The sequence below is a fragment of the Pieris napi genome, chromosome 22 (assembly GCF_905475465.1).
Source record: "Pieris napi chromosome 22, ilPieNapi1.2, whole genome shotgun sequence".
Taxonomy (NCBI): Eukaryota; Metazoa; Arthropoda; class Insecta; order Lepidoptera; family Pieridae; genus Pieris; species Pieris napi.
Window position 1 is genome coordinate 9608859 of NC_062255.1, and position 25013 is coordinate 9633871.

The window sequence follows — 25013 nt, forward strand, 5'->3', positions numbered from 1 at the left end:
TTGGAAGGTTATGGATCTATAGAAATACACCACTACGAGGATAGGATAGTAAAAAAGAATAGCATAAATAGAAACGCTATGTATTAAGGAATAATTATACATACAGTCAAAATCTATTCTAACATCGAAGGGACTCATTGTCGTTAAAACGTTGCCGATGACGTTGTTATTAAGTACCTAGATTTTGGTCAATATAGGTATGTTGTTCTAAACGATGTCGTCACAAACGGTTGTGACTTTATTATAATTATTCCTTACATACATATTTATATAACTTACATTCCACAATAAACTATGTACATCTCTGCCTTCCCAAACCTGTTAATCATAAGTGGAATCGGTGACTGCTGGCGGAGGAGCTTGACTCAGAAAGAAGGACTTGCCTCCTTCTGATAAATATTATACAGAACTGGATATATATGGTCGCCTAACTCCAAATAAGGACATTGTTTCTTTCCATTTTTCGTCAACATTTCTTGAAGTAGGGAGAATGGAAAAAATATATTGTGGAGTTGAGTAGTTTATGTTTCCATTTTGAAAGATCGATACACGATTTAAATAACTTTGCTTGATAGAAAAAAAATCCAAACATAGCCAATTTTTGACACTTTGAATTCATTTTATGACGAAAATGTATATGGAATATGATTTGGAAATTTACACGATATATTTTATCGCAAGCCAAGTAATCCATTTCAGTTTTTTTTTTATAAAATTACATTAATTGAATGCTTTGCATAACTAATTGTTATTACGGGCCGGCGCGCCTCAGTGCTCCAGCCCTCCACTGCGCCCCGCAGTCCACCCCGAGACACTGACACAGCAATTCGTGCTGGGATAGGGCCTTAAATATTATACGGTCTAGGGAAGAAAGCAGAGTTCGAAATAGAAAACGCGTCATCATAAATTGCGTGACCGCTGTTGTATTTATAATGTGCTCGATAAAACGCTGGCGCAGTGATCGATGTTGTGTGTTATCGTTTTGGTTACATTAGCGTATTGTAATTCAGTAGGCACTTCCTGCCAACATTTGCATGGCAATCAATCGCGCGCCGCCGACCAGCCCATATCTGACGTTTTAATTAGGATTCTCTACCCTGTGTACTTGTATTGTGGTCTAAGTCAAAACATTTGGAACCTTATAATGATAAGCCTTTATTTATCCACATGTTATTTATATATAGTTATAAGATACAAAAATAAATATATACAAATTTATTAGTCTAAGATGCGTGTGTTCTTGTTATCATTTATGTGGGACTCGCTGCTGTACACGAACCCACTGAAACCCCACAAATCCACCAACAAACCACTTTATTTCCAATCTTTAGAAATGTTGAACTATCTTCAGAACCATTGATCGGAATCCCTTCACGGGTAAAATACTCCTCCAGCTTTTTTCCAAATTTCTCCACCTATGGCTTTCTTCTTGCTTTCGCTTCCTGCTAACGTTTTTTTTTATCTTCCTTTTTTTAGGACGTCCTCTTTTCCTTCTTCCCTTGGTCCTTTCCTTTTAAAATATAAATACCTGTATGAATATCCGATATGCGTATGCGCAAGCTCTGTAAGATGTTTCATGCATTGTTTAAAACAGACATAACAATGTTTTTCATAAACAATGACATCCCCCTCATTTGACATATTACCAGATTCGCCGGAGCTTTACCGGCCGTTTGACAATTGGCTCGCTCGTAATCTAACTCGACGTAATTTGGCTCAATGGCTAGCTGCGGTGGTGCTGGTGGCGATACAATTATACAAGGACTTTAATTTTCTTTTTTTAAATAATTAATTTTCTAGACTAACGAATATTTAATTCTTATAGGATTATAAATGGTCATAATCGTTTAATAATAGTTTGTAAAAAATATAATTATTTTTAACAAATTGCTATAAAACCACCAATAATTAAAAAAAAATTCTTGCACCACAACCCACAGTCCACGCATGCGTTCTTAATTAGGCATTCCGCTCTCGTCCGGGCTGCGTACGCGCTGGCGGCGCCTTTGACTGCCATCCCGCTCTGACAATGCAACTATTCAGTCGCTCGTTCACTATACAGTGGCCCCCCTATACCTTTCAACATTAAACAACTCCAGTTCCCTTCAGGGGTCCACTTACAATGGTTATATGGGAGAAAGATATACAATTTTCTGAAACCACTATCGACCTTATTCTATGGGGAATAAAAACGTTTTTGACAACGTCTTTTGTATTGTAAAGGTGTTATTGAAGTGATGTAATGAAGGGGCCTAATTGTGTATTCTACTTCATATGGCATAAAGATAAAATAGCAGTCTGATGGACTGAATGATTCTTGCATAAATGGGAGGCATAATGCTATAAATATATATGATAAAAGTTATGTACGTAAACAATAAATTGGCCATGTAGTGTTGGCCTAGTGGCTTCAGCGTGCGAGTCGCATTCATGAGGTCGTTCGATCCCCGGCTATGCACCAATGGACTATATGCGCATTTAACATTCGCTCGAACGGTAAAGGAAAACTTGAGGAAACCGGCTTGCCTTAGACCCAAAAAAAAGCGTGTGTACAGGAGGGTGTTACTTGCCTATTAGATTGAATATCATGAAACAGATTCAGTCTGAGGCCCAGACCTAAAAAGTTTGTAGCGCCACTGATTTATTTTTTATAATTTAATTTAAATATTTTGATGAATTATCAAATTAGTTATTCCTGATGGTGTCGAATCGAATAAATTAACCGACGCTTTTTTGGGCAATAATGCCCTGTTTAGATTACGGGTAGTTTTTTTATCGAAACTTATGCATGTTGAGAGCTTGTGGAGCGGCTGAATTGCCCAGCCAACCGGTTTCGGTTTTCCTTTGACGAAGCCGCGTTCGAAATTTGAATCAGTCCACTTCGAACACTTGTCGAGATAGGACGCGTTTTCGATTGTTACTAACTTTTACGTGTGATAAGTGTTTTTGTGACTGAGTTGAATGAATATGAATCAAAACAACATTTTATTAAGTTTCATTTTTGTGTTATGATGGCCCGGATTTTTTGTGTTTTACTCCTATCCTGGTTGGTTGCTGCTGATCAGGAGGATGCCGATGGTGGGAAATGTGAGAGAATCAAGCTGTCACAATGCCAGGATCTGCGGTACAACTGGACAGCTATGCCTAACCTTATGGGACACAGGGATCAAAAGGAGGCAGAGGAAGCGGTAAGGACTTTTAACGTCTTACACACTGTTTATCTTGTTATCAGTGAATAGCAATTAGAAAATATAAATATTTTTAAATAACTACTAATAAACTATTAATTTTTTACATAACAACGTCCTTATACATCTTTCAAATACCATTATTATATAATATAAGGGAGAACAGGCTACAATAGTTCGTAAAGTAGTATTTTTATAATAAATTAGGGTTAGTAAATTTTGTTTATAGCTTTCAAGGGGTGAGAGATGAACAAAGATAAATGCATTTTATTGCTTGTAAAACTGATATCGTGAACGTTAACACGATTTAGGGCTGTCAGGACTTCCAATTCTCTCTACAATAGGTTACATAAATTCTCGCAACTTTTGTACTCTAGTAGTTTTATTACCACCCCTTGGATTAAATTCATATTCAAACAATAAATTACGTAAAACAATGAGGTTTTGAACTTTGATTCAGTAAAGATTAAACATTTACTGGACCTCAAAAGTCAATCAGTTTCCATTCTTGATCTTAACTAAGAAGTAATTCCAAAAAAAATTGAATGCGTATTTTAATAACATTAAAACATCAAAAGCTTAAAGCGGTTCAATTAAAACCTGTAACGATATAAAGATTTATCGTTTATCTCGCGGCAGATCAAAGCGTTCGTAAGAATCAAGACTGGTTTGCAGAAATGTACGTACGAATTACAAAGAACTTTGAAAGCGTTTTTTGAACCGTCTAGTGACCGGCAGTGTTGGCCTAGTGGCTTCAGCATGCGATTCATCTCTGAGGTCGTAGGTTCAAAGTGCAATAATGGACTTTCTTTTAATGTGCGCATTTAACATTGGCGAACGGTGAATCGTGTCACGCACAGGAGGCAGATCACCTACTTGCCTTTTAGACAAATGGTGATGATACAGAAATTTGAGTCCCAGCTATGGTTATAGCGCCACTGATTTATTTTATTTATTTAGGTTCTGCCGGCAAGAGTCTATTAGTTACTCTATTTACAAAACAGTTTATTTAAAGAGGTAGTAGAAAATCCGACCCAGAGTTCGTGTTTGATCTTTCATCAATTTTAAAAGGTATTTTTAGCTAGATACATGTAATATATACACGTATTAGTTGAATTTTTGATCTGTGTTTGCTATAAACGTTTTTGATTTGTTTTAAGAATTGTATTTCTTTTCAACTCTTTATTACGTATTTACTGTATATATGTTAAGCAATAATAAATAAAGGGGTTGTTATGCATTCCTACAATTAAAAGTTATTAAAAAACATGAATAATTGTGTACGTACTTGTGGCGTCGTGTATTCTAACGGCCGAACCTAATAAGGATTATAGGAACTATTACGACGTGAAAGGGCTTAGTGTGAAGGTTTTTCTCAAAGGTCAATAGTCACTATATACACACACACACACACATCCGCGTTATAGGAAACACATTGTACGATTCTCGCATAACGCCCTTGTATGACCTTATATAACGCGTTATGTACAAATGATTCACATTTAACTTTTCTCCTTAAAATGGATGTAATAGTTAAAAGCGTACGCGTAAGCGTAAATATGTACGTACAAATCATTGTAAATTTCACAGTACAGTAATATAACGTGTAAAATCCACGCGTTATATGGGGAAAACTCTTGAAATCGCGTAATAAGAAAATGCGTTATAAAAGTAGCGTGTTTACGTTACAATAAACTCGTTCAAGACTCAATAATACACAATTCGTCATAACCTAATCAGTGTTGACAGTTAAAAAACATTTTTTTTCCATTAATAATGTGATAGTTACTAACTTTCTTAATTCATTATCACTTCGTTTATGTAATACAGACATACAATACAATAAAAATGAGGGCAACTGGCCTCACGCTTTCGAGCGATCTCTTCCAGGCAACCTGTGACAAAATAAATAGATTATGGAACAAAGCAAAGCACATAAAACATGTCAACAGTGAAAGGGAAAGTAATACAAAATAATAGTAATCTTTATAATCGCACGAATTTTCCCGCGAATTTATCTATTACATTACGCGATACAAACATATTTTTTTAAAGCGTATCTGATTCTTCGGTAACGTGTAGTTTAATATTTTACGCGCCGTATCAGTACGATAGCGGTCTCTTTACCTAAAGATCAGCAATTTATTTTTATTTATAAGTGTTATCGGCTCGTAAGTGGCGATATTTATCGTTATCGGCGGCTTCAAAGGGACGTTTTTATAAACAAGTACACGGAGCCAAGACGTTATGTTAATTTTTAGTGTCAAAGGGTTTAACCTTGCCTGAAGAGTACCACAGTACAAATTAAAATTCCTAATAAACTAAAGAGTTAAAAAAATACCATTAAAAACGAAACGAAAACGTTACAACACAGAGACAAAATTTTTTATACAACATTACATCTGTCATAACATTATGATGTTACTTGCTCTGTGCTCAACTGAAAAGTATTGTTTTGAAATTTATCAAAGCTGAGGTCAATGAACGTTTGACAATTGACACTGATTAATTTTCTCAGGTTAAAATAAAGTTGTCGAAATGCAGCTATGTCGAATTTTAACATGTTTTGCAAAAACGCTTATCTGGCATCGACACGTTTTTTCCATAATCCTATTTTTATCTCACAAACAAGAAACATCTATTGTTAAGGAAATAACAAGCCTTAAGATTTCCGGGTTGGGTCGAATTCAGTTTTAAGAACATTATCTGACCTCTATCTTGCTTTATGGGGCCGTCCCATTCACGAATCTCATCCCATGTTAGTTCATTCACCTATAAGATTTTAGAATTTTGTTATGAGTATTTAATATAATTTAATATACAAATATAACAGAAGAACTACTTAGAAAACTTTAGAAATAATCAATATTATGTAGCGCTAAAACCTCTTTTGGACTCGGCCACAGATTTCTGTATCAACCTTTTATGAACACATCATAAATTTTGTAGTCTATGCCGGTTGCCTCACGATACCATAGACAGTACAATCTCTAATTATTTATACCAACTCATTTAGAAATAATTAATCAAGTTTTTAAAAATATCGGCAATCAACAATCGCCACAGACGATAATTTAAATAAAAAAATAAACAAATCGTTGCGTAATAAAACAATATACAGATAACATAATATATTTGATAACTTGTTTCCTGAAGCGGCTTCTTTGGCCTAAATTACTCATTTTTTGTACGAGGTGTTATTTCGGTGTAAAAGCACCCTATCATTAGCGCAGGTATGCGAGGATAATTTCACAAAGCCCAGTGTTACCATCACAAAAGAAAGTTATTAACAAATTTTGTCTATGATAATAAAAAAAACCAACCAAAGTCAAACGCCAATGGGGCATGGGGCAGCCGCCTGTGTTCCATTGAAAAGTCTTAATACATTATTATTTCTCAGATCGAACTCATGGACTCCAGATTTTTACACTGTGTCCCAAGACCACAAAACCACAGTGGCAGATCAGGTATATAATATTATCCAAGCTTTCAAAACCAGAGCTTTTTATGAAATACCTAAACATTGAAACTTCCATTAAAAAAGAAAATTTTCCATTGTTCCATTGATTTTTTTAAAGACATTATTATTTCTCTGATCTACGTGGTATATGTGTCACCGTAAAATTGTAAAAACCGTTAGATTGTAATCTATCTCGCGAGATTGTAAACTGTCGAAAGATTGTCAACTCAACATACTGCTTGCAATTTAACGTATTATTATTCGGTAGTTATATGAAATTGTTGGGAAGTAAAATTAATCTGTAATTGACCAAAGAAGTTTGAATGATAACTAAGTTAGTGTAGTACAATCTACCGAATACCGATAACCGATAACCGATAGATTACAATCTAACGGTTTTTACAATTTTACGTTAACATATATATATATCATCCAAAACCAAAGCTTTTGATTATATACCTAAATTTTTGAACTTCATTTATAAAAGAAAGTTTTCTAAGAATGATTCCGAATTTTGTCTTGTTATAAATCAAAATCTAATATCTACCATCAAGTCCAAATCGACACCGCGGGCTTCAAGGCAACGGCGGCGCCACAAAAACGGGGACGGGAACAAATTGCCCTCCCTAATTGCGGCAGGTAGGAGGCCGCACAAACCTTTGAAAAAAGTGCTAAGTTTTCTTGAACCGGTTTTGTACCGTGAATTGGATTAATTATTACCATAAAACATTTTATAGTTTGTAATTCATGGTTAATACGCTTATGCATATTGACAGTAAAATGGTTGTGGTACTAAGGTACAAATTAATGCTTAATAAATTAGATATATATTAGGATAGGTTTCGGCCTCAGATTTTACATCTGTTTTTCATTTAGTATTTGTCAATGTAACAGGCAAGTGATCAGCCTCCTGTGCCTGACACACGCCGACTTTTTGTGTCTAAATTCCGCCGGTTTCCTCACGATGTTTTACTTCACTATTCGAGCGAATGTTAAATGCGCACATAGAAAGCCGGGGACCGAACCTCCGACCTCGGGTATGAGAGTCGCACGCTGAAGCCACTAGACCAACACTGCAGCGGAAAATTTGTATTTTTTACAAAAAGGCTATACCTTTTTTTTAAGCTATACCTTTAGCAATAATCAGTTTAATAAATAATTGTATTAATCCCTCAAACCTTACCACCTGCCTAAGAATGATAAACGTAAAATACTTGATTAAAGCCGATAGGTTATAAATGGCGCGGCGCGATCAAAGCGAGCGCGTGCGTCGACCTCAACTTAAGGTAAAGATTTTTTTGCGCAGCCCTCAAGGATAAATCATTGTTGATTGAAATTAATTACGGATCGTGATTTTAATCTGACGGTTTAATTTGGGAACCGGAACTTCGATGATAACGAATTTATTATATAAACGTCAGGTAAAGGAAGTTGTCTTGCAAAGTGTTTTCTATTAAATCCGCGCGTTCCAAACCGAAACAATCGTTCAGGAATCGAGCGAAGCTACCACAAGATTAATTACTAAGTACACTTAGCGCTTCCGTTTGTCAAAATTTTATAGAGTTTGAATCTTATGTTTTGATCTGAATCTCTCACAAAATCTATTATCAATTCACATTACAAAAAGGTTTCTTGCAAGTGATTTCGTCGTCATATATAGCCTGTGCCGAAAGAGTAACTCCATTTTGAATATACACTGTGACTCCGCTACCACAAATAATTTTGCCAATGAACTTTCTAAAGACCGATCGCAATATATTAAACACCAGTCATTATAAATAAATTCATCTATGCTCATTACATAAGGCTTATACGTAAGCTATAAATAAATAAGCTGCCGACACACCTGGTACTATTTTAAGCGTATAATAAAGTATCATTTACAAAAATCCGCTTATTAAAAATGCATATTTTAGTTTAAAAACATGAGACCTAGTCTTGTATCTGTCGCTTCAATTGTTTAATGAATATAAAAATACAGTAAGCCCCCTTATAACACTGTACTCTTATAACGCATTTTCATATTACGCGATTTAAGTCCCTCGTATAACACAGGTATTCCCCTATATTACGTGCGGATTTACACGTTATATTTCTGTACTGTGACATTTATAATGATTTGTAACGTTAATTAACCTGAATCAATTGTACCTACATAAATCATAATGCGTTATATGGTGTCACATAAGCGCGTTATGCGAGAATACTCCTACAACGCGTTTCCTATAACGCGGAACCAATCTAATGTGTTATAGAAGGGGCAACAGTAATAACAAACAAATTTTAAATTTTGTTATTAATATGTATATAATTTTGTACCTCAAAACTGAACGTTACGTTATTTTATATTATTATTACCAGAGATTACAAAGGAACAATAATAAATACTAAGCCATGTGCAACCACAACTTTTCTCGGTGGGAGGCATCGGAATGCAGCCCAATTAAAAAGATACAGCTCGATGCATCCCAATCCGACACGCTTCGATCTCGACAATAATCCATAGAACGTTATTTCCATAGACATTATGTCCATAGACATTCTATCTATACTCTGTCCTTGCAATGAGGTCCGTTACAAATCTATTCAGGGAATTTCTTTTGAAATAGAAGCGAAACGAATAAAATCCCATTTGACAGTTATGATATAAATTCGCACGATAAAAGATATATTTTACTTTACAAATCTCTTGCGTTCGTTACGCTACGCTAAAGAGGCGCAGGTATTTGATGAATTTAAAATAAATGTTTTGTTTTATATAAAACTTCTTTACAATTAAACGAGAATTATGACAGTCTCGTTGACTACAATGAAAGCACTTGACAGTATTGAGTTATGTGAATCGCGTTTTATTTAAATATATAAACACTTACAACATATGATATACACAATCACAGATACCGTCATCTCCTTTCACACAACGTTCTACTAAAAACACTCTGGTGTTTCAGGCCATTGTTGACATCCCCAGGTGCCAGGCACTGCACGATTTGCTTCGTCGTATCTTGTAACAGCAAAGTATTGGAACTCCTAGACACTATAATATAGGTTCATTTTAGCGGCGGTTAAATAGATCTGGACAGGCCAAGCCAAGCCACATCTCACTTATCAAGTGGTTTTGGGGCTAAACTTCTGTTCAGTTCTGTATAAAAAAATATATAATGATAGTTGTCTGTACGAGTTAGTATTTATATTCCTTGTCACTGTCGCCAATATCATGTTTTTCCAGCAGGTGCTAGACTTAACCGCTGCTTGCAGATGTTTAAAGGATTGGAGTTATATCGTAATAGTGTTTTTTATATAATAGGAGGCAAACGAATTTCTTGAAGGACCCTAAGTCGAATTGTTTCATAATCTTCATTTCAATAATCTCCAAAAATTGCGTAATTTTGAACGCTCCCTTAACTATTTTTATTAAACATTTTTATTACATTTTGCCTATAAATACGTACCAACTCCGTACTTCACAAAGTGTTTAAAGATTTTTCTTTAAGGAATATTTCACCGACTTACCTTGTCAATTATACCGCAAACGGTCGGCAAGGAATACGCATGAATGGTCGAATTGTCCGCAAAAGCAATTGCCATAGCGGGCTTACGATTTGACAGCGCGGACGTTTTAATGGGATTTTATATGGTAATAGCTTTAATACTATAATTATAAGCGTGGTTATATATAGTTAGATATAGTTACGTTCTACGATCGGTTCAATAACATGTAAATCCACTATCAAAATTTAACCGTCAACCGAACTATCCTTTACTATTAAATAAATAAATAAATCAGTGGCGCTACAACCTATTTAGGTCTGGGCATCAGATTTTTGTATCTATTTCATAATCATTTGTCAATCTAATAGATTATTCTACAGCCTTCTGTGCCTGACACACGCCGTCGATTTTTGGGTCTACGGCAAGCCGGTTTCCTCACGATGTTTTCCTTCACCGTTTGAGCATAGAATATCCATTGGTGCATAGCCGGGTATCGAACCTACGACCTCAGGGATGAGAATCGCTGATGCCACTAGGACAACATTGCTCTATTTACAATCACAGACGTTTAAATTGTAATAATGTTACGATGTTTCGCCATTTCTTATTCAGTGTGACGAAGCAAATTCTAGTTAGTCTGCATAAAGTTGAAAGTTTTTTTTAATTTATTTATAAAAAATAAATAAAAACCATTTCTCATACACATATTTTTAAATATACCCCAAAAAGTTTACAATAATTTGTAAGGTAATATGTCATTAATAAAAACATAAAAAGCACACAGTGAATCAAATGGTAATCTATAAATTTGGATATAAAGAGTAATAGTATTCCAATTTCAGGTCAAATTAAGAGGTTCTTCAATGATTATGGCGTAGACCAAAAAATTCGTGACTTGACATTTACAACTGAACTTTCATTTCTTCCAATCTTGATTAAGTTTAATTATTAAAGTGAAAGTAACAAGACCTCGTTAGAAATCACTGATTTATGAACCACTTAAACATATTACATGAATTCACTATTACATATATTATACAACTTGTGTTTTGTCCACACTAATCGCATTATGAAAATGAATAAAATACTTAGAGATTTGTTTAAGAATCTTCTTTTTATAATTTTTCTTCTGCTTCGTAATCAGCTACTTATATATATTAATTGTGACTCAATTAACCATTAAATTAGCTTTATTTAGTTATAAGTTATTTTGAGTTTAATTTTTGGTAATTATTTATACAGTTCTTGTACTTTACCCTCTGTAGGTATTTTTTTTATTGTTCCATATTAGGGTTACCTGGAAGAAATCGATTATTAGCGATAAGGCCGCCCGTTGCCTAATAACTTACGTAACCTGGTTTTTGTATGTATGTTTTTGTAAGGTAACGAAGTGTATATAAATAAACAAATAAAAGACAAAACATTGATACATTATGACTTGCTCAAGGTTCACGTTAAATATATATATTCAAATTGAATATACATAGTAATAATAATTAAACATTGATAAATAGAAAATAAAACAAATTTATAAATTTTCGTCCTTGTGGCAGTGTACCTTTAATGCTGACTTTTCCTCGCTGTATTGCGATACTTATTCGTTGAGCGAGGAACGCACCAGCTCTGGGGTCGCCAGTTACCAGGCGCCAACATAAATCTTTAATTAGCGCCTGTGCATTCGAACCTCACGGCCCAAGAATCCAAATTGAATTAGCTTTTGTTTCAGCTCAGAGGTCAGAGGATCTCCGACATAATTAAATTAAATATAAATAATCGTTCGACAACGAAACTAATATAACAGCGATTTTCTCAAGCAGTTAAACATAAAAGCTTTAGTTTTTAGAGTTTTGTACCGTTAGAATATTATTGTATAAGTAAACATAGACTTGTATTTAGCTAGTTAGCATTCCTAAGATTTTAACACTTGACGAAATTTCACACATGTTGTGTAATTACCGCTGAACTTATATAATCGTAAACTTTACATAAATCTAGATAAACTCAATAAAATCTCGGAGCCAAGTTACAATAACTGACACACAAAGTTAAATTTGTGTTATTAACGAACTTTTATTAGTAATCATTACAATCAAATATACAGTATTTACAATTTTCTTAACCAACTAAGTAATCATAAAAATAATTAAAAGAAAATTAAAACAAATTTAAAAAGTTTGGTCCCTGTAGCAGTATAACTTTACCGATGGCAAAGCTACCTCTTTAGATTGGCTTACCTGATGTTAAGTGCCAATGCCAGAGGGCTTTGGGTGCGAATTGGTTCGGAAATACTTCAGTGGGCAGCTGGTTCCACATAGTGCGCGTCAAAACCTTATACATTGGGAAATGACGGACATATCGGCCATCGTCGTGTTGTCAATCAAATAAACGTGATACATAGTTGTTTTCATAATTAAGACTATGCATATTATAAAATGAAAAATATTATGTGTTATACAGCAAATTAACTTCTAACTTCTAACCTAAATAAATAATACTCTTGTGACATCTGTCATTTTAAACTGTGGGTCATTCGTTTGTTAATTTGAATAATAATAATAATAGCCTTTTCTCAAAATCATAGTAGGTATATAAAAATGTAAAGTACTGTAAAAACTAAAAACTAATCGGCAAGCCGGTTAATTTCTGTTATACAGCTTGTCATTGGACATATACCTCCTCTAAGAGCTTCCACTCCTCTCGCTGTCTAGCTTTGCGTAGCCACATAGGGCCAGCTACTTATATCATCTTCCCATCTTTTTATTTGTCATAGTGAGGTAGCCATTCCATCGCTTTTTCGTCCATTTATCTTTGTCTCCTCTCATAATGTGTCCTGTACATTTTCAATTCAGTCAGTTAATTTGAATTATGCTAATATAAATAGCATATAACCTGTATCGATGATAGCTTAGACATATCAGCTTCAGTAGATATGCTTGAACGAGCAAATCGCTCACGGGTGAAGGAATTGACGAAGCATGCTCTTACCGCCTCATTGCGCTAACATGAATCTCTTATTCATATACTATAATCTACATACATCTTCCGACATATGTATGCAATAGGAATTTTAACCTTAATAATTGGAGTGATTGAGAAACGTATGCATTTATTTAAACAGTCAAAACCGTTTACGACAACATAATTTAGAACAACATACCGGTTATATTGACCAAAATCAAAGGTCCCGCTGAATTCTATTGTATTAGTTTCTTAATAACAACGTCATCGGCTGTTACGACTATCGGTTTTTACGACCGAATATGAGTAGTCCCTTCGATGTCGTTATAACAGATTTTGACTAGTTTAAAACACTTACTTTCTGCGAAGGGTAGACATGTTTAGCTTCCAATCCGATCGATAGAGAAGAAAAAGGGTTAAAGGTATTTAACTGTCACAGGGAGGAAACTTTTTAAATTTGTTTAAAGTTTTTGAAGTTTTTTGAGTTAAGTTCTTTTGACGCGTAGTGTAAAATGATGAGAGTAAATTTTTACGTACGCGCAAACCGCCACAAATCACCGACACCCGTACACTGTCACAAAAAACCGACACCCTGAAGTTAGCTATAGTAAACATTTTATTTTTTTCTATTGTTAGTGTAGTTTTTTCTACAAACGTAGAATAAAATGTTAGAAAATATTTTTATCTTGTTACGCCAAAGAAGTATAACTTTTATTTATTATTACTATGTAGGATAATAATATTGTAAATACTATATATTTGTGTTATATAACAGCTGTTAACTTCAGTTAACCTGTTAAATCTTAATAAACTTAGTTCGGGAGTCAAAGTGCTTCAGAACAAAAGCTGTTCGCTATTATTCGTGGGATGAAAAACTTTACATCTACTAAAAAAATATTGAATTTTCGTCTATTACTCAAGCTCTCATTTTTGAGTTCATCACTCAAACTTTCTTAACCATGTTTACGACATGAGAACATTAAAACTAAACAGAGACAATTAAACAGGAGCGGATGGCGCCATGTTATCAACTGATAACGGGCGTGTTGACATCCCATAGTTTTACTACCGAATTACTTTTTATTACTCGTAAAGTCATTGGAATGTCATGAGATCCTACATATCGGAGGCATAGCGAGATAACCTATATTCCTTACATTGTAAATATAAAATTCTCGTGTCACAATGCTCGTTCCCATAGTCCTCCGAAACGGCTTGACCGATTCTTATGAAATTTTATATACATATTTAGTAAGTCTGAAAATCATCTATTTTTCATCCCCTTAATTGTTAAGGGTTATTTACCCCTAATTTTTTTATTTTTTGACAAAACTTTTTGTTTTTATTTTTTTATGATATAGCATACAAACGTAGTATGTATTGCCCTGTAGCAAACATTTATAGAACTCAAAAAATGTTTGCTACATGGCAGCAATACTACGTTTGCCGGGTCAGCTAGTATAATAAAGTATTCAGTATTGTTGATAGAAGTCGCATATGCTGTAAGTAGGCCTGAGTTATACATTAATGTAAATTAGAACTAAATAAAAACTTTAAAAAAAGCCGACAACGCAATCGTGCTCTAGCATTATACATCAGTTGAACCTTCTGCCGGTGGCAACAAAGAGCATGTTCCCAAAAAAATTCTCGAGTCTAAAATCGTTATAAATTTCTTTTGACACATCGTCACTGTAAAATGATAACCTCGTCATGTCATAAAACCATTTATTTTCATTCTTATTTATGTTATTAATTATTAAGTCCTTTCTACCATCTAAAACTATGCACAAAAACACAAAATAACATTTTAACAAACATTGAGGAAATGAATTTTTTTTCATTTCCTGTAATGTTTGGTTCTCTGGACATACGAAGTTATCATTCTACAGCGCCGACATCTAATATTAAATAATAATAATAGCCTTTATTTCCAAAACTCAACTATAATAGATTAGATCTTTCATTGATTTTGAATTGAAAAATTAACTTTTAACATTACGTAAAATAGACTTTAACATTTAGGAATAATCATTTGCTTGTCAGGTTTTGGTTTGTCCACCGTTGGACATAGGCCTATCATGCATATCTAACATTAAGTGTTTGAATTTAACCATTTTAAGACGCAAAGAGCAACGGTAAAGCGAAATAGCCCAAGCTTCGGCAGTACAAAGCAACCAGGTTCGACAGACCGCAACCAATTGATAATCACAAGCCGACTCGTGACCAATCTGATCAACAACCCTTACACTGTTAATATCAACTTTGGTCCCTTGTAATAAGGTTTAAAGTTCTGTACATCCGAGTCCCATATATGATAGTCATCGGTCGTTGTATAGGCTTTTCTTAGGTCAAGATTGTAGGAAGCGATTGGATACGATACGGCTGTGATTATGCGTTTAATATACCTTGATTACAGCTCTGTGATTATTATAATGCTTCTAATTGCACATCTTCAAAGATTGATGATCTTTCATTACTATATATGTACCTACCTACACATTTTTGTACCATATTCTTGAAATAAATTATTATTAATAATAAAAAAAACGTGTGTGTACTTATGTACACGTGTTAGAAGTTATACTTCTTTGGCGTGACAAGATAAAAATCTTTTCAAAATTTTATCGTTCGCCTTATTATACGCTTGTAGCAACGACACTAACAATAGAAAAAAATTACTGTCATCATTTATCCCTAACGCGCCAAAAGAAGTATAACTTCAATAATAATAATTAAGCCTGTTATAAATTATATATATCAACTGGGTTTTAGTTTTGTTATTATACTCTTAACGTTAGTTATTGTTATTTCCGTTTCTTTGTGTTCTGCAGTATGGACCCCTTTTGAGTAAAGGCCTCCTCCTAAACTTTCCATTTGGGTCATCTTAGTTTCCTCCATCCATTGCTCCCCAGAATCCGTCAGCCCATCGCTTTTGTGGACGTTTCTTTTTCTTGGAGGTCCCGTCCAGCTTCGGCGGTCTATCTGATCTGTACACCTTGCCATATGGCCAGGCTATATTGATCTATATATAAAGGTGGAAAAATGTCGTCGATGTAGTAATTTTTTCAATCAAGGGTGGCTAAAACATTAGGTTGGCTAAAACTTTGAAAGCTCTTCATTTTTTCCGTTCTATTTGTGTTCTGAACAGCTTTTGGAACCACCTTTTACCCAGTGCAGTTATTTTAGCTAGAGTAGCATCCCTTGATTAACCTTGCCAATCTTCAGGAGTGCTTCATTCCGTTAGATAAAAGGTACGTCGTACTGGCCTCATATCTTTGTATCCAAGCCCTACCATAAAACCGACGCAATAAATCGCTCTGCGCGATGCTCATAAAAGTCTAATTAACAGGAACATGCTTTACATTCACGAGAATACATCTTTACAACGTTTATAAATGTATAATCAAGTATACGCGTAGGTAGGTAAGTAAATTCTTATGAATAGACCTTTATAGAGGATAGACTGGCCGACAAAACCATAGACTAAAACGTTTATAGATTATGATTTCTCTAAAGAGTGCGTACATGACTTCTATAGCCGTATTATAGGCACCAGCATGTCATGAAGTTGGCATTACCTGCTGCATGTAAACCCGTGAAATGCAATGTTGTGAAAAGGCAAATAAACTTAATTATTATGATTTTTGAGAGCTTAGACCTAAACATAGTGGAATAGGTAAAAATTAACAATTTTATAAGAAACACTTGTTGCAATTCTTTAACCTCTTTCCGTATTTTCTAAATTCAAAGCAGCTTTTGTTTAGATAAACGCCGACGTCAAATTGATTAACTCGTGGAAGCTTTCAATCGAAAAAGTTTATGGAGCAAGTGTTCTTGATCCTTCGTATCTCGGCGTAAATCAAACGCGTAATGAACAGCTGCGTTGTAACTTTATTTTAACTCCATCAACGTAGGGCTATCAAAACATTATAATTATGTATTAGATACTTCAAAAGTGTTATACGTTTTTTTCAGTCGTAATACAAACCTTTTTTAAAGGATACATAGTTTTGCTTGCTTGCGTTTTGCGGTTTTTGGGTTATTATAAATCTTTCAAGCTTTCTTTAGGAAACTGTTCGATGGGATACTCATCAAAAGACCCATCCAAAAATGATAAGCAATTTTTGCCGCTACACTACTATGAGGCACAGTTTGCCACCGATGTATTTCCGAACCAATTCTTAAAAAGCCGACAACGCACTTGCGAGCCCTCTGGCAATGTGAGTGTCTATAGGCGGTGGTATCAATTAACATCAGATGAGCCTCCTGTCGTTTCCCTGCTACTTAAAAAAAATGAAAAGCTCTAACAATTCTGTTGTCATTTTTTTAAATGTTTCTATTGCAGAACTTTGTGTTCAAATCTCAATAGTCCCGATATTTCGCGGGCCTAGCAATTATATCCTTTATATTAAGCATACACATGTGTATGAACACGATATTTACAAAATTGTAGATCGTAATTAGTTTGAATAATGTAGGATTAAAGTCGCCACATCAAAGCGTCCAGCGATTATAAAGCCGAAAATAGCTTATTTCCTGGCCAGTTGCGAATTAAGATCATTGTATACAATCTGGCTGCAAACGTGTTTACAACATAAATCAGTTTGGCTCGCCTTTGATTATTGTTTTAGCCGTAACGAATCTATGGTGAGAGAGAACGAGTTCTCAATTTAATTTTTATACAAGAACCAAGGTTCGAATTTGTAGCGGCAGTTGTGTTACCAGATCAGTGTTGGCCTAGTGGTTTCAGCATGCGACTCTCATCCCTGAGGTCGTAGGTTCGCTGCTGTGCACAAATGGGTTTTCCTTCTATGTGTGCATTTAACATTCGCTTGAACGTTGAAAACATCGTGTGGAAACCGGCTTGCCTTAGACCCAAAAAAGTCGACGGCGTTGTCAGGCAGGGCTGATCACTTGCCCATTAGATTGACAATTAATTATGAAACAGATACAGAAATCTGAGGCCCAGACCTAAAAAGGTTGTATCGCCACTGATTTATTTATTTATATTATTATTTAGTTATGTTACCAGTGCCATTCCTTTGTAAATTCCCATAGATTCCTACGTTTTTACATAACATGAATAAACCTTATTAGAAATATACTTACACTATCGTTCTTAAATTGCAAATACTATGTTACACGGATATTACATTAAGGTATCTTTGACATAAATATTCTAAGGAATCAATAAAACGTTGAATTGATAAGATATAAATAGATAATGGGTTGGTGGCCTTTCAATAGATTGATAAGATAGACGCGACTTCAAAGTCGCTGCGCCGGCGCGATCAAAGAGCTGTAATTGACGCGAAAACAGAGATAAGTTCAATTGCATGTTACGAGTTGGGAATCGTGTTTTTAATTAACATGGGTTAACGCCACTGATAAAGTTTTAGTTTTTCTCACTTCCGGTATTAAAAGTACAATATATAATTTCTATACAGCTTGTCCTTGGACATAGGCCTCCTCTAAGGGCTTCCACTCTTCTCTGCTTCTAGCTTTAAATAGCCACATAGGGCTACTCTTCGCACTTATTAGTATTTATTTTTAGTGTAAATTTTTTAGTACTTCACATTTTTACGTACATGTAGAAGTAATTGCAGCAATAAAAGCTTTTATTATTATTATATAATTTCTAAGATTCGTTGAGTTGACTTTGATCATGGTTAGAGGCGCGGTCTGTAGGAAAAGTTTTGAAATAAGCAGACTACGGCAAAAAGGAAGTCCAAAAATTGACTTATTTAAATCTGTATTATTATTTTGATATCGCGACACGCTTGCTGTGAACACGTGTCTTATTATAGAACATTAGTTTAATTTATTGTTTAACAGTGCAATGCATGCTGTACGGTTCCTGGGACATTGGGGTGCTTTAAATATTAGAGGATTTTATTTGTACTCTATAAAAACTCGTGTAAGAGAATAATTAAATGCTAATGAAATACTGTTAATGCTTGAGAGTGCCTGAGTCTGGCTAACACCATGAGATACGCCATTTAGGTATTTGCCACGCTTATAAAAGTAAGAAAGCCAGTGTGAGCAAAATATATTGGCTCGTACAGTCAGGTAATATATATATATATAACTAGCTGGCCTGGCGACCATCGTACCGCCTAACAGTCGCTTCTTTATTTTTTTTAAATACTTATTCTGCTTAATAAAAAAAAGAAAGTTAATAAGAAAACAAATATATTATGTCAAAAAATAAAAATTTACCTTCCCGGAACCCCTCCACTAACATTTGAACTTTATGATATGGTATTAAAGTTCAAATTGACTTTTAAGTATTATTACGAATATTTTGTATGGCAATATAGAAAAGTGTTGTTTTTAGACTTTTTCACTCAATTTTTTTAAATTTTTCTCTACGTAAGAACCATCCTCGTACTTCAAGGAATATTATAAAAAAAAATCAGATTAATCGGTCAAGCCGTTTTCATGTTATGTCGTGACAACGTTCATATACTGTAAATATATTTTTTTAAGTAACTCGAAAAACCTTAGTTAATATAGTTAGTTATAAAACACATTACGTATAAAGACTTCATTAGTAGAGGCTTAATTAATTATCAGTATCAAAGTTAAATCTAAACGGAACATATGAAACAAGTATTCTGTGCGCTGTCCCGTGACAACATCAAACTGAAGCCGAAGTTATTTTCAGATCAAAGTAATTAATTTTTTGTTGTTCCCTCGCCTTTGTTGTGCTCGGCGGCCATAAGCATAACTGTCATTATAAACAAGCTTGTTGTCAATTTTTTTATTAATCTGTGTATATGGTTTTAAATTATACTAATAATTCTTTCCTTTACTTGTAATGTTTTTGTATTTTATAAAACTGATGTATTGAAAACAATTTATTTTTATTGGATAATAAATTATGAGTTTAAAAAAAAATAATATAAATGTAATGGACCATGGGTTCTACTAAGTTTATACATTTTCTACTTAAAACCAAAATCTACCATACATTATGGTTGCTGTATAGTTTCCCAACGTTTTTTGTCCCATGTTTACAGACCCCATATTACCCTTTTTAAAATACTTATGCCCCCCCCCCCCCCTATATGTAACATACATTACTTTTTAGTTCACTTAAAATACTTATATATGTTTTAGGAAGAAATCACTAGGAATTTTTGAAACAAAACAATCAAAAACTGAAATTCAAATTCCAAATAATTTTAATAAATTTTCGAATTGCCTCAACAATCAAATTTGCCTGTGAGGAACAGCATTCGACACTTTCTGTAAACTGTACTAAATGCTTTGTTAATGTGTGTTTTGTTTTTAATTTCCTACATACTACGCAGTTAAAACAAACCCTACAAAAAGCTCCTTAATTAATTGTAATTCTCAGGCTTTATTTGGCGAATTCTTAAGTGCGACGTGCCTTCAAAAAACCAGTTGGTTTGAACAAAGGCAAGGTCGGATGTTTTTTGAGTTTCAGTTAAACAGTTTAAACCGATTTCAAAGCTGATAAGTTATGCAGACGACATTGTTTTGTAGAAAACAAGCTTTACATAACTCAAAGATCTCAGGGTTGATTCCCAGTGAAATTATATTTTCGAGTAGTAATACATGCAGTTTCGTCAATGACAAGGCAGAATACGAAATTCCACCCATATCAGCTCGACGTTCGTTCAACAACTGAGCGTTTTTGCCGCGCACCACTATGTGGAGCTGCCCACAAAAGTGTTTCCGAACCAATTCGACTTAGGGTCTTTTAAGAACAGTGCGTACCAATCCTTAAAATTACTTAAACTTGCGATTACTGAGGCAATGTGTGTGTATGAGGACGGCTGTATCACTTAACATCAGGTCCGCCGAGGGAGGGAGCTACTGTCCCTTTGCCCCCTGTTTCTTTAGACATAGACATAACATTTATTACTAATATAACACACAAAAAACAATAATAAAAAAAGAATGAAAAGTAACAATTTTTTTTTCATTATAAACAAGCTTTCGTGTAATGTAATTTTTTTTATTAATCTGTGTATATATATGGTTTTAAATTATACTAATAATTATTTCCTTTACTTGTAGTCTGATAATGTTTTTGAGTATTTTATAAAACTATGATTGAAACTATTATAAAACTATATTGAAACCAATTTATGTTTTTTGGTCAATAAATTATGAGTTTAAAAAATGGCCTTCAGCATTATGCTTAGGAGCAGACTGTTCCACGGCGGAGGTCTTTTTGTTCTTTAAGTATGATGCTACTCGAACCAATGATCTTTTCCTCAGAATCAAGGGCCATATTTACCAAACGGAGGCCACATATGAATTATTTCCATTAGATTTTCACGTCGTTTTTCTGATAAACAAAAACAGTAATGGACTCGTTGTCCTTTGTTTTTCGGAAACGTTTCGGAGAGTCTTGAGGTAATTAGTTGCGCTGTAATGGCCGGTTTTTGTGACTGACAAATAACTAGGAAATTGTTTATGTAATACTTTTTGGATATAAATTTATAATTGGTTTTAAAATTCTCCCCATAGAAACCTCATTTAGTTCTTTATTTTTTTCAATTCGTTGAGAGAGACACTAAATTTTAAACAAAAATAATTTTATTATTTTCCAAGGACCTCTTATATAATAAAATTATTATAATAATATATTTATTGCCAAACTAAAAAACAAGTACATACTATAACTACTATTTTTGTGATATGAATTAAGTCTTGCATAGGTCAGGGCCACTATTTCTAAGAAAACTCTTCGTTTAATGGATATTGAAACGGTATACCATTTTATAAAACACCAAAGAAAAAATACACTACCAAAAAATATAATTGTCATCCGCTGAACAAAAAAATTGTATAAGTTTCAAAGCTTGATTTTCGTTCCGGATTAAGCAAAATAACAAACTCAGAAATCCCATTACAGAACGGTAGGCTGCACTCCAATTGAAGCATTCTTAACGTTTTTTTGTAAAACTTTTAAGTCGACAATTGTGAACAAACAGCGGCTGTTTGCTCTCGGAAAAGGTTTACGATGGTCGGCACTTTAGATGAAGAGGAAGTTTGATTTAGATAAAACTTGAATTTTTGCATTTTTTATTCTAATATGGCGTTCTTACTTTAACTAGCGACACGCCTTAATAAAATACCTAAGTGTCTTATTACACCGATTTCCACGATAAGATCTCAATCGTTAATTATTTCATGAATTTTTTACCCTGAAGTTTGTTTTGTTTGAAACATTTATTAGCTTTCGTATTCGCCATAAACAGTAGATAATACTCAATATAAAATTCATAATTAATTCCGCTTAATGGTCACACGCTAGTTTTTCATCGACATTACAAAAGCGTTTGTAAAAGCGCAATTTTTGTTGGACAGAAATGAGTCTTATTTAATATTCATAAGGTGTATTTTCTCATGCACGTAACAACAAATATTGCGGCATTTGTTTACTTTAAGTAATCCATTGAGTTGTCCGATTCCCGGTACTTAGTTGTATTATTTATTTGCTTGGATAAACATTTGATATTTGAACGGTGACGGTTTCTTAAAAGGTTTACTTTTTCACATAGCCTCAAAGGAATTCTTAGCGCGATAGCGTCAGCTATATTAAGTAGTCATGTTGCAGTAGTTATAATATAGTATTTTTTATACCTATCATTTTAATTGTCACTATAGTATGATAATGGCTAAAGGACTTCTTTGTAAAAAAATACAATTTTAAAAGTAGTTTAGTGTGTTTTATAATCTTGGGTTAAAATGTAACAATATTCTTAAGGATATTTTCTCTTCTTGCAGATGGCCTTGTTCACCGGAATCCTATCCAGCGAATGTTCAGTCCACGCGAGATTTCTTCTCTGCTCAGCGTTTGCCCCACTTTGCTCTGAGGACGTGTCGGGCTCAATCAGCGCCTGTCGATCTGTCTGCGAAAAAGTCGTCGAAGACTGCAAGGAACAAATAAAGACCCTTCCTGCAAACATCGTGCTGGATTGCTCTGCGTTTCCTCTTAGACCTGATAGACGGTTGTGTATGAGACCACCAAATGCCAGTGAATTGGAACAAGAACCTCCACCACCTCCACGATGGCCATTTCACGAACACGAGGTCCGAGAACACGGCTGCCCTCCAGCCCATACCAGAGCCCCCACAGGAGAATGTTGGCCCGCATGCGGTCAACACGCGCAATACACAGAAATTGATAAACGCACCGCAGAAATATCGATGAGCACACTAGCTTGGTTATCTCTGCTCTCCACGGCATTTGCCTTATTAACCTTCTGCGCTGAACCATCACGTTTCCGTTACCCAGAGAGACCTGTTGTGTGGATGGCGGCTTGCCATGCTATCGTTGCATTGGCTCACGTTGCCAGAAGCTGGTTGGGAGCCAAGCTAGTCTCTTGTTCTGGATCTACGCTAGCTGTAGACGGGTTAGCGTCACCAACGTGTGTCGCATTCTTCTCACTGACGTACTACTTCACGCTAGCCGCTGATGCCTGGTTTGCAAATGCCTGTGTTGCCTGGTACTTGACAGCAGCCAGTGAGTGGTCCACAGAAGCATTGGAACGCGCAGCAGCGTACTTACATGCAGTTGCGTGGGGTTGGGCTGGTGCATGGACGGCAGCGGCCTTAGCTCTGCGAAGGGTTACAGCTGATGAATTGACTGGAACGTGTGGGATTTCTGATGCCGCAGCTGCAGCGCTAATTGGGGTGCCAAGGGGTGCTTTATTAGTGACGTCTGTTGCCTTAGCCGTTGGGGCCTGTCCAGGTATCATGAGAGTACGAAGAGCATTAGATTCAAGAGGGGCCAAGCGTGTTGGAAGGTTAGCAATACGCGCTGCAGCTGGAGGGTTATTTTATTTATTACTATCTGGTTTTGCTACCGGAGTCAAAGTCATTGAATCTCGAAATAGAGAAATACAGAGTAAGCTAGCGCTTTTTGCTGCTTTAGAAGCAGACAATATAGAGGAAACGGCTGGATCGAGTGGAGTCTCTGTTTGTTTATGGCTGTCGTGTGGCATTGCAGCTGGAGCGTGGGCTTGGTCGAAGAAGTCGGCCGTGGTATGGAAAAAAGCGCTATGCCCCCCACGTAAGGCACCTTGCTGCAGCCCCCCCTTACTAAGAACTCATCATCCGTACTATAAACGACCCCTTCATGTGTCTAGAGTGTAACTGAATTTTCTGATATGTGCCTTGACAATTATACCTTTGATTCACATCATGGATGTAGTCAAACCTAGTTTTAAGTAGTAATTAAAGTGCCTCTAATTGCCTTCTGTGAAGGCGTTCTCGATATTGTACAAATGTGTAAATAATGTAAGATATTTTTATATAATATACTGTTGATTTTTTACCATAGTCCGATGTTTTATTTATTCTCTTGTACTGATATTTTAAAACTAGATAACACAGCCTAATTATAAATTGATAAATAGACAATTAAAAAGTTTGATCCCTGTGGTAGTGTACCTTTAATGTTGGCAACTTTCTCGATGTATTGCGATACTTTCGTACGGTCTTTGTTCACCGGTATGTACCAGGCGCCAACTTAAATTATAAAATAGCTTCTCTACATTTGAGCCCCACGACCCAAGAGTCTCTACTCCAAAGAGAAAAAACCAAAGTCGTCTTGTATAGCATTTACTTTTTATCCTGAAAACATGTACTATTTCCATATAGTTTTATCAGATTTCCCACAAGAGCAAAATCATAACAGGCAATTCAGGGTTATTGGTAATTTGACATTTTCCTTAGGTGATAGAGGAGACTATTTGTCACGATTTTAACCGTATGTATTATGTAAAAGGTCTAGTTTTGAGTAATTTAAATAATTTAATATATAGTTTCTAAATATATTTTTAACTATATCTAGTATTGAATGTCCGTTATGAACATTAAGGTATTATGCAAACATTGGCGTCGCGATTGAAGTAGTTTTTTCACACCAA

At 34.8% G+C, this 25013-nt stretch overlaps 1 protein-coding gene across 1 annotated transcript; it reads left to right on the top strand.

Moving 5' to 3' along the window:
* Positions 1-2862: 2862 nt before the first annotated feature.
* Positions 2863-24423, top strand: LOC125060800 (frizzled-10). The gene is made up of 2 exons (XM_047665878.1): positions 2863-3188; positions 22867-24423. The coding sequence occupies exons 1-2, from the start codon at positions 3009-3011 to the stop codon at positions 24235-24237; spliced, it is 1551 nt and encodes a 516-aa protein (XP_047521834.1). The 5' UTR covers positions 2863-3008; the 3' UTR covers positions 24238-24423.
* The last annotated feature ends 590 nt before the right edge of the window (positions 24424-25013 follow it).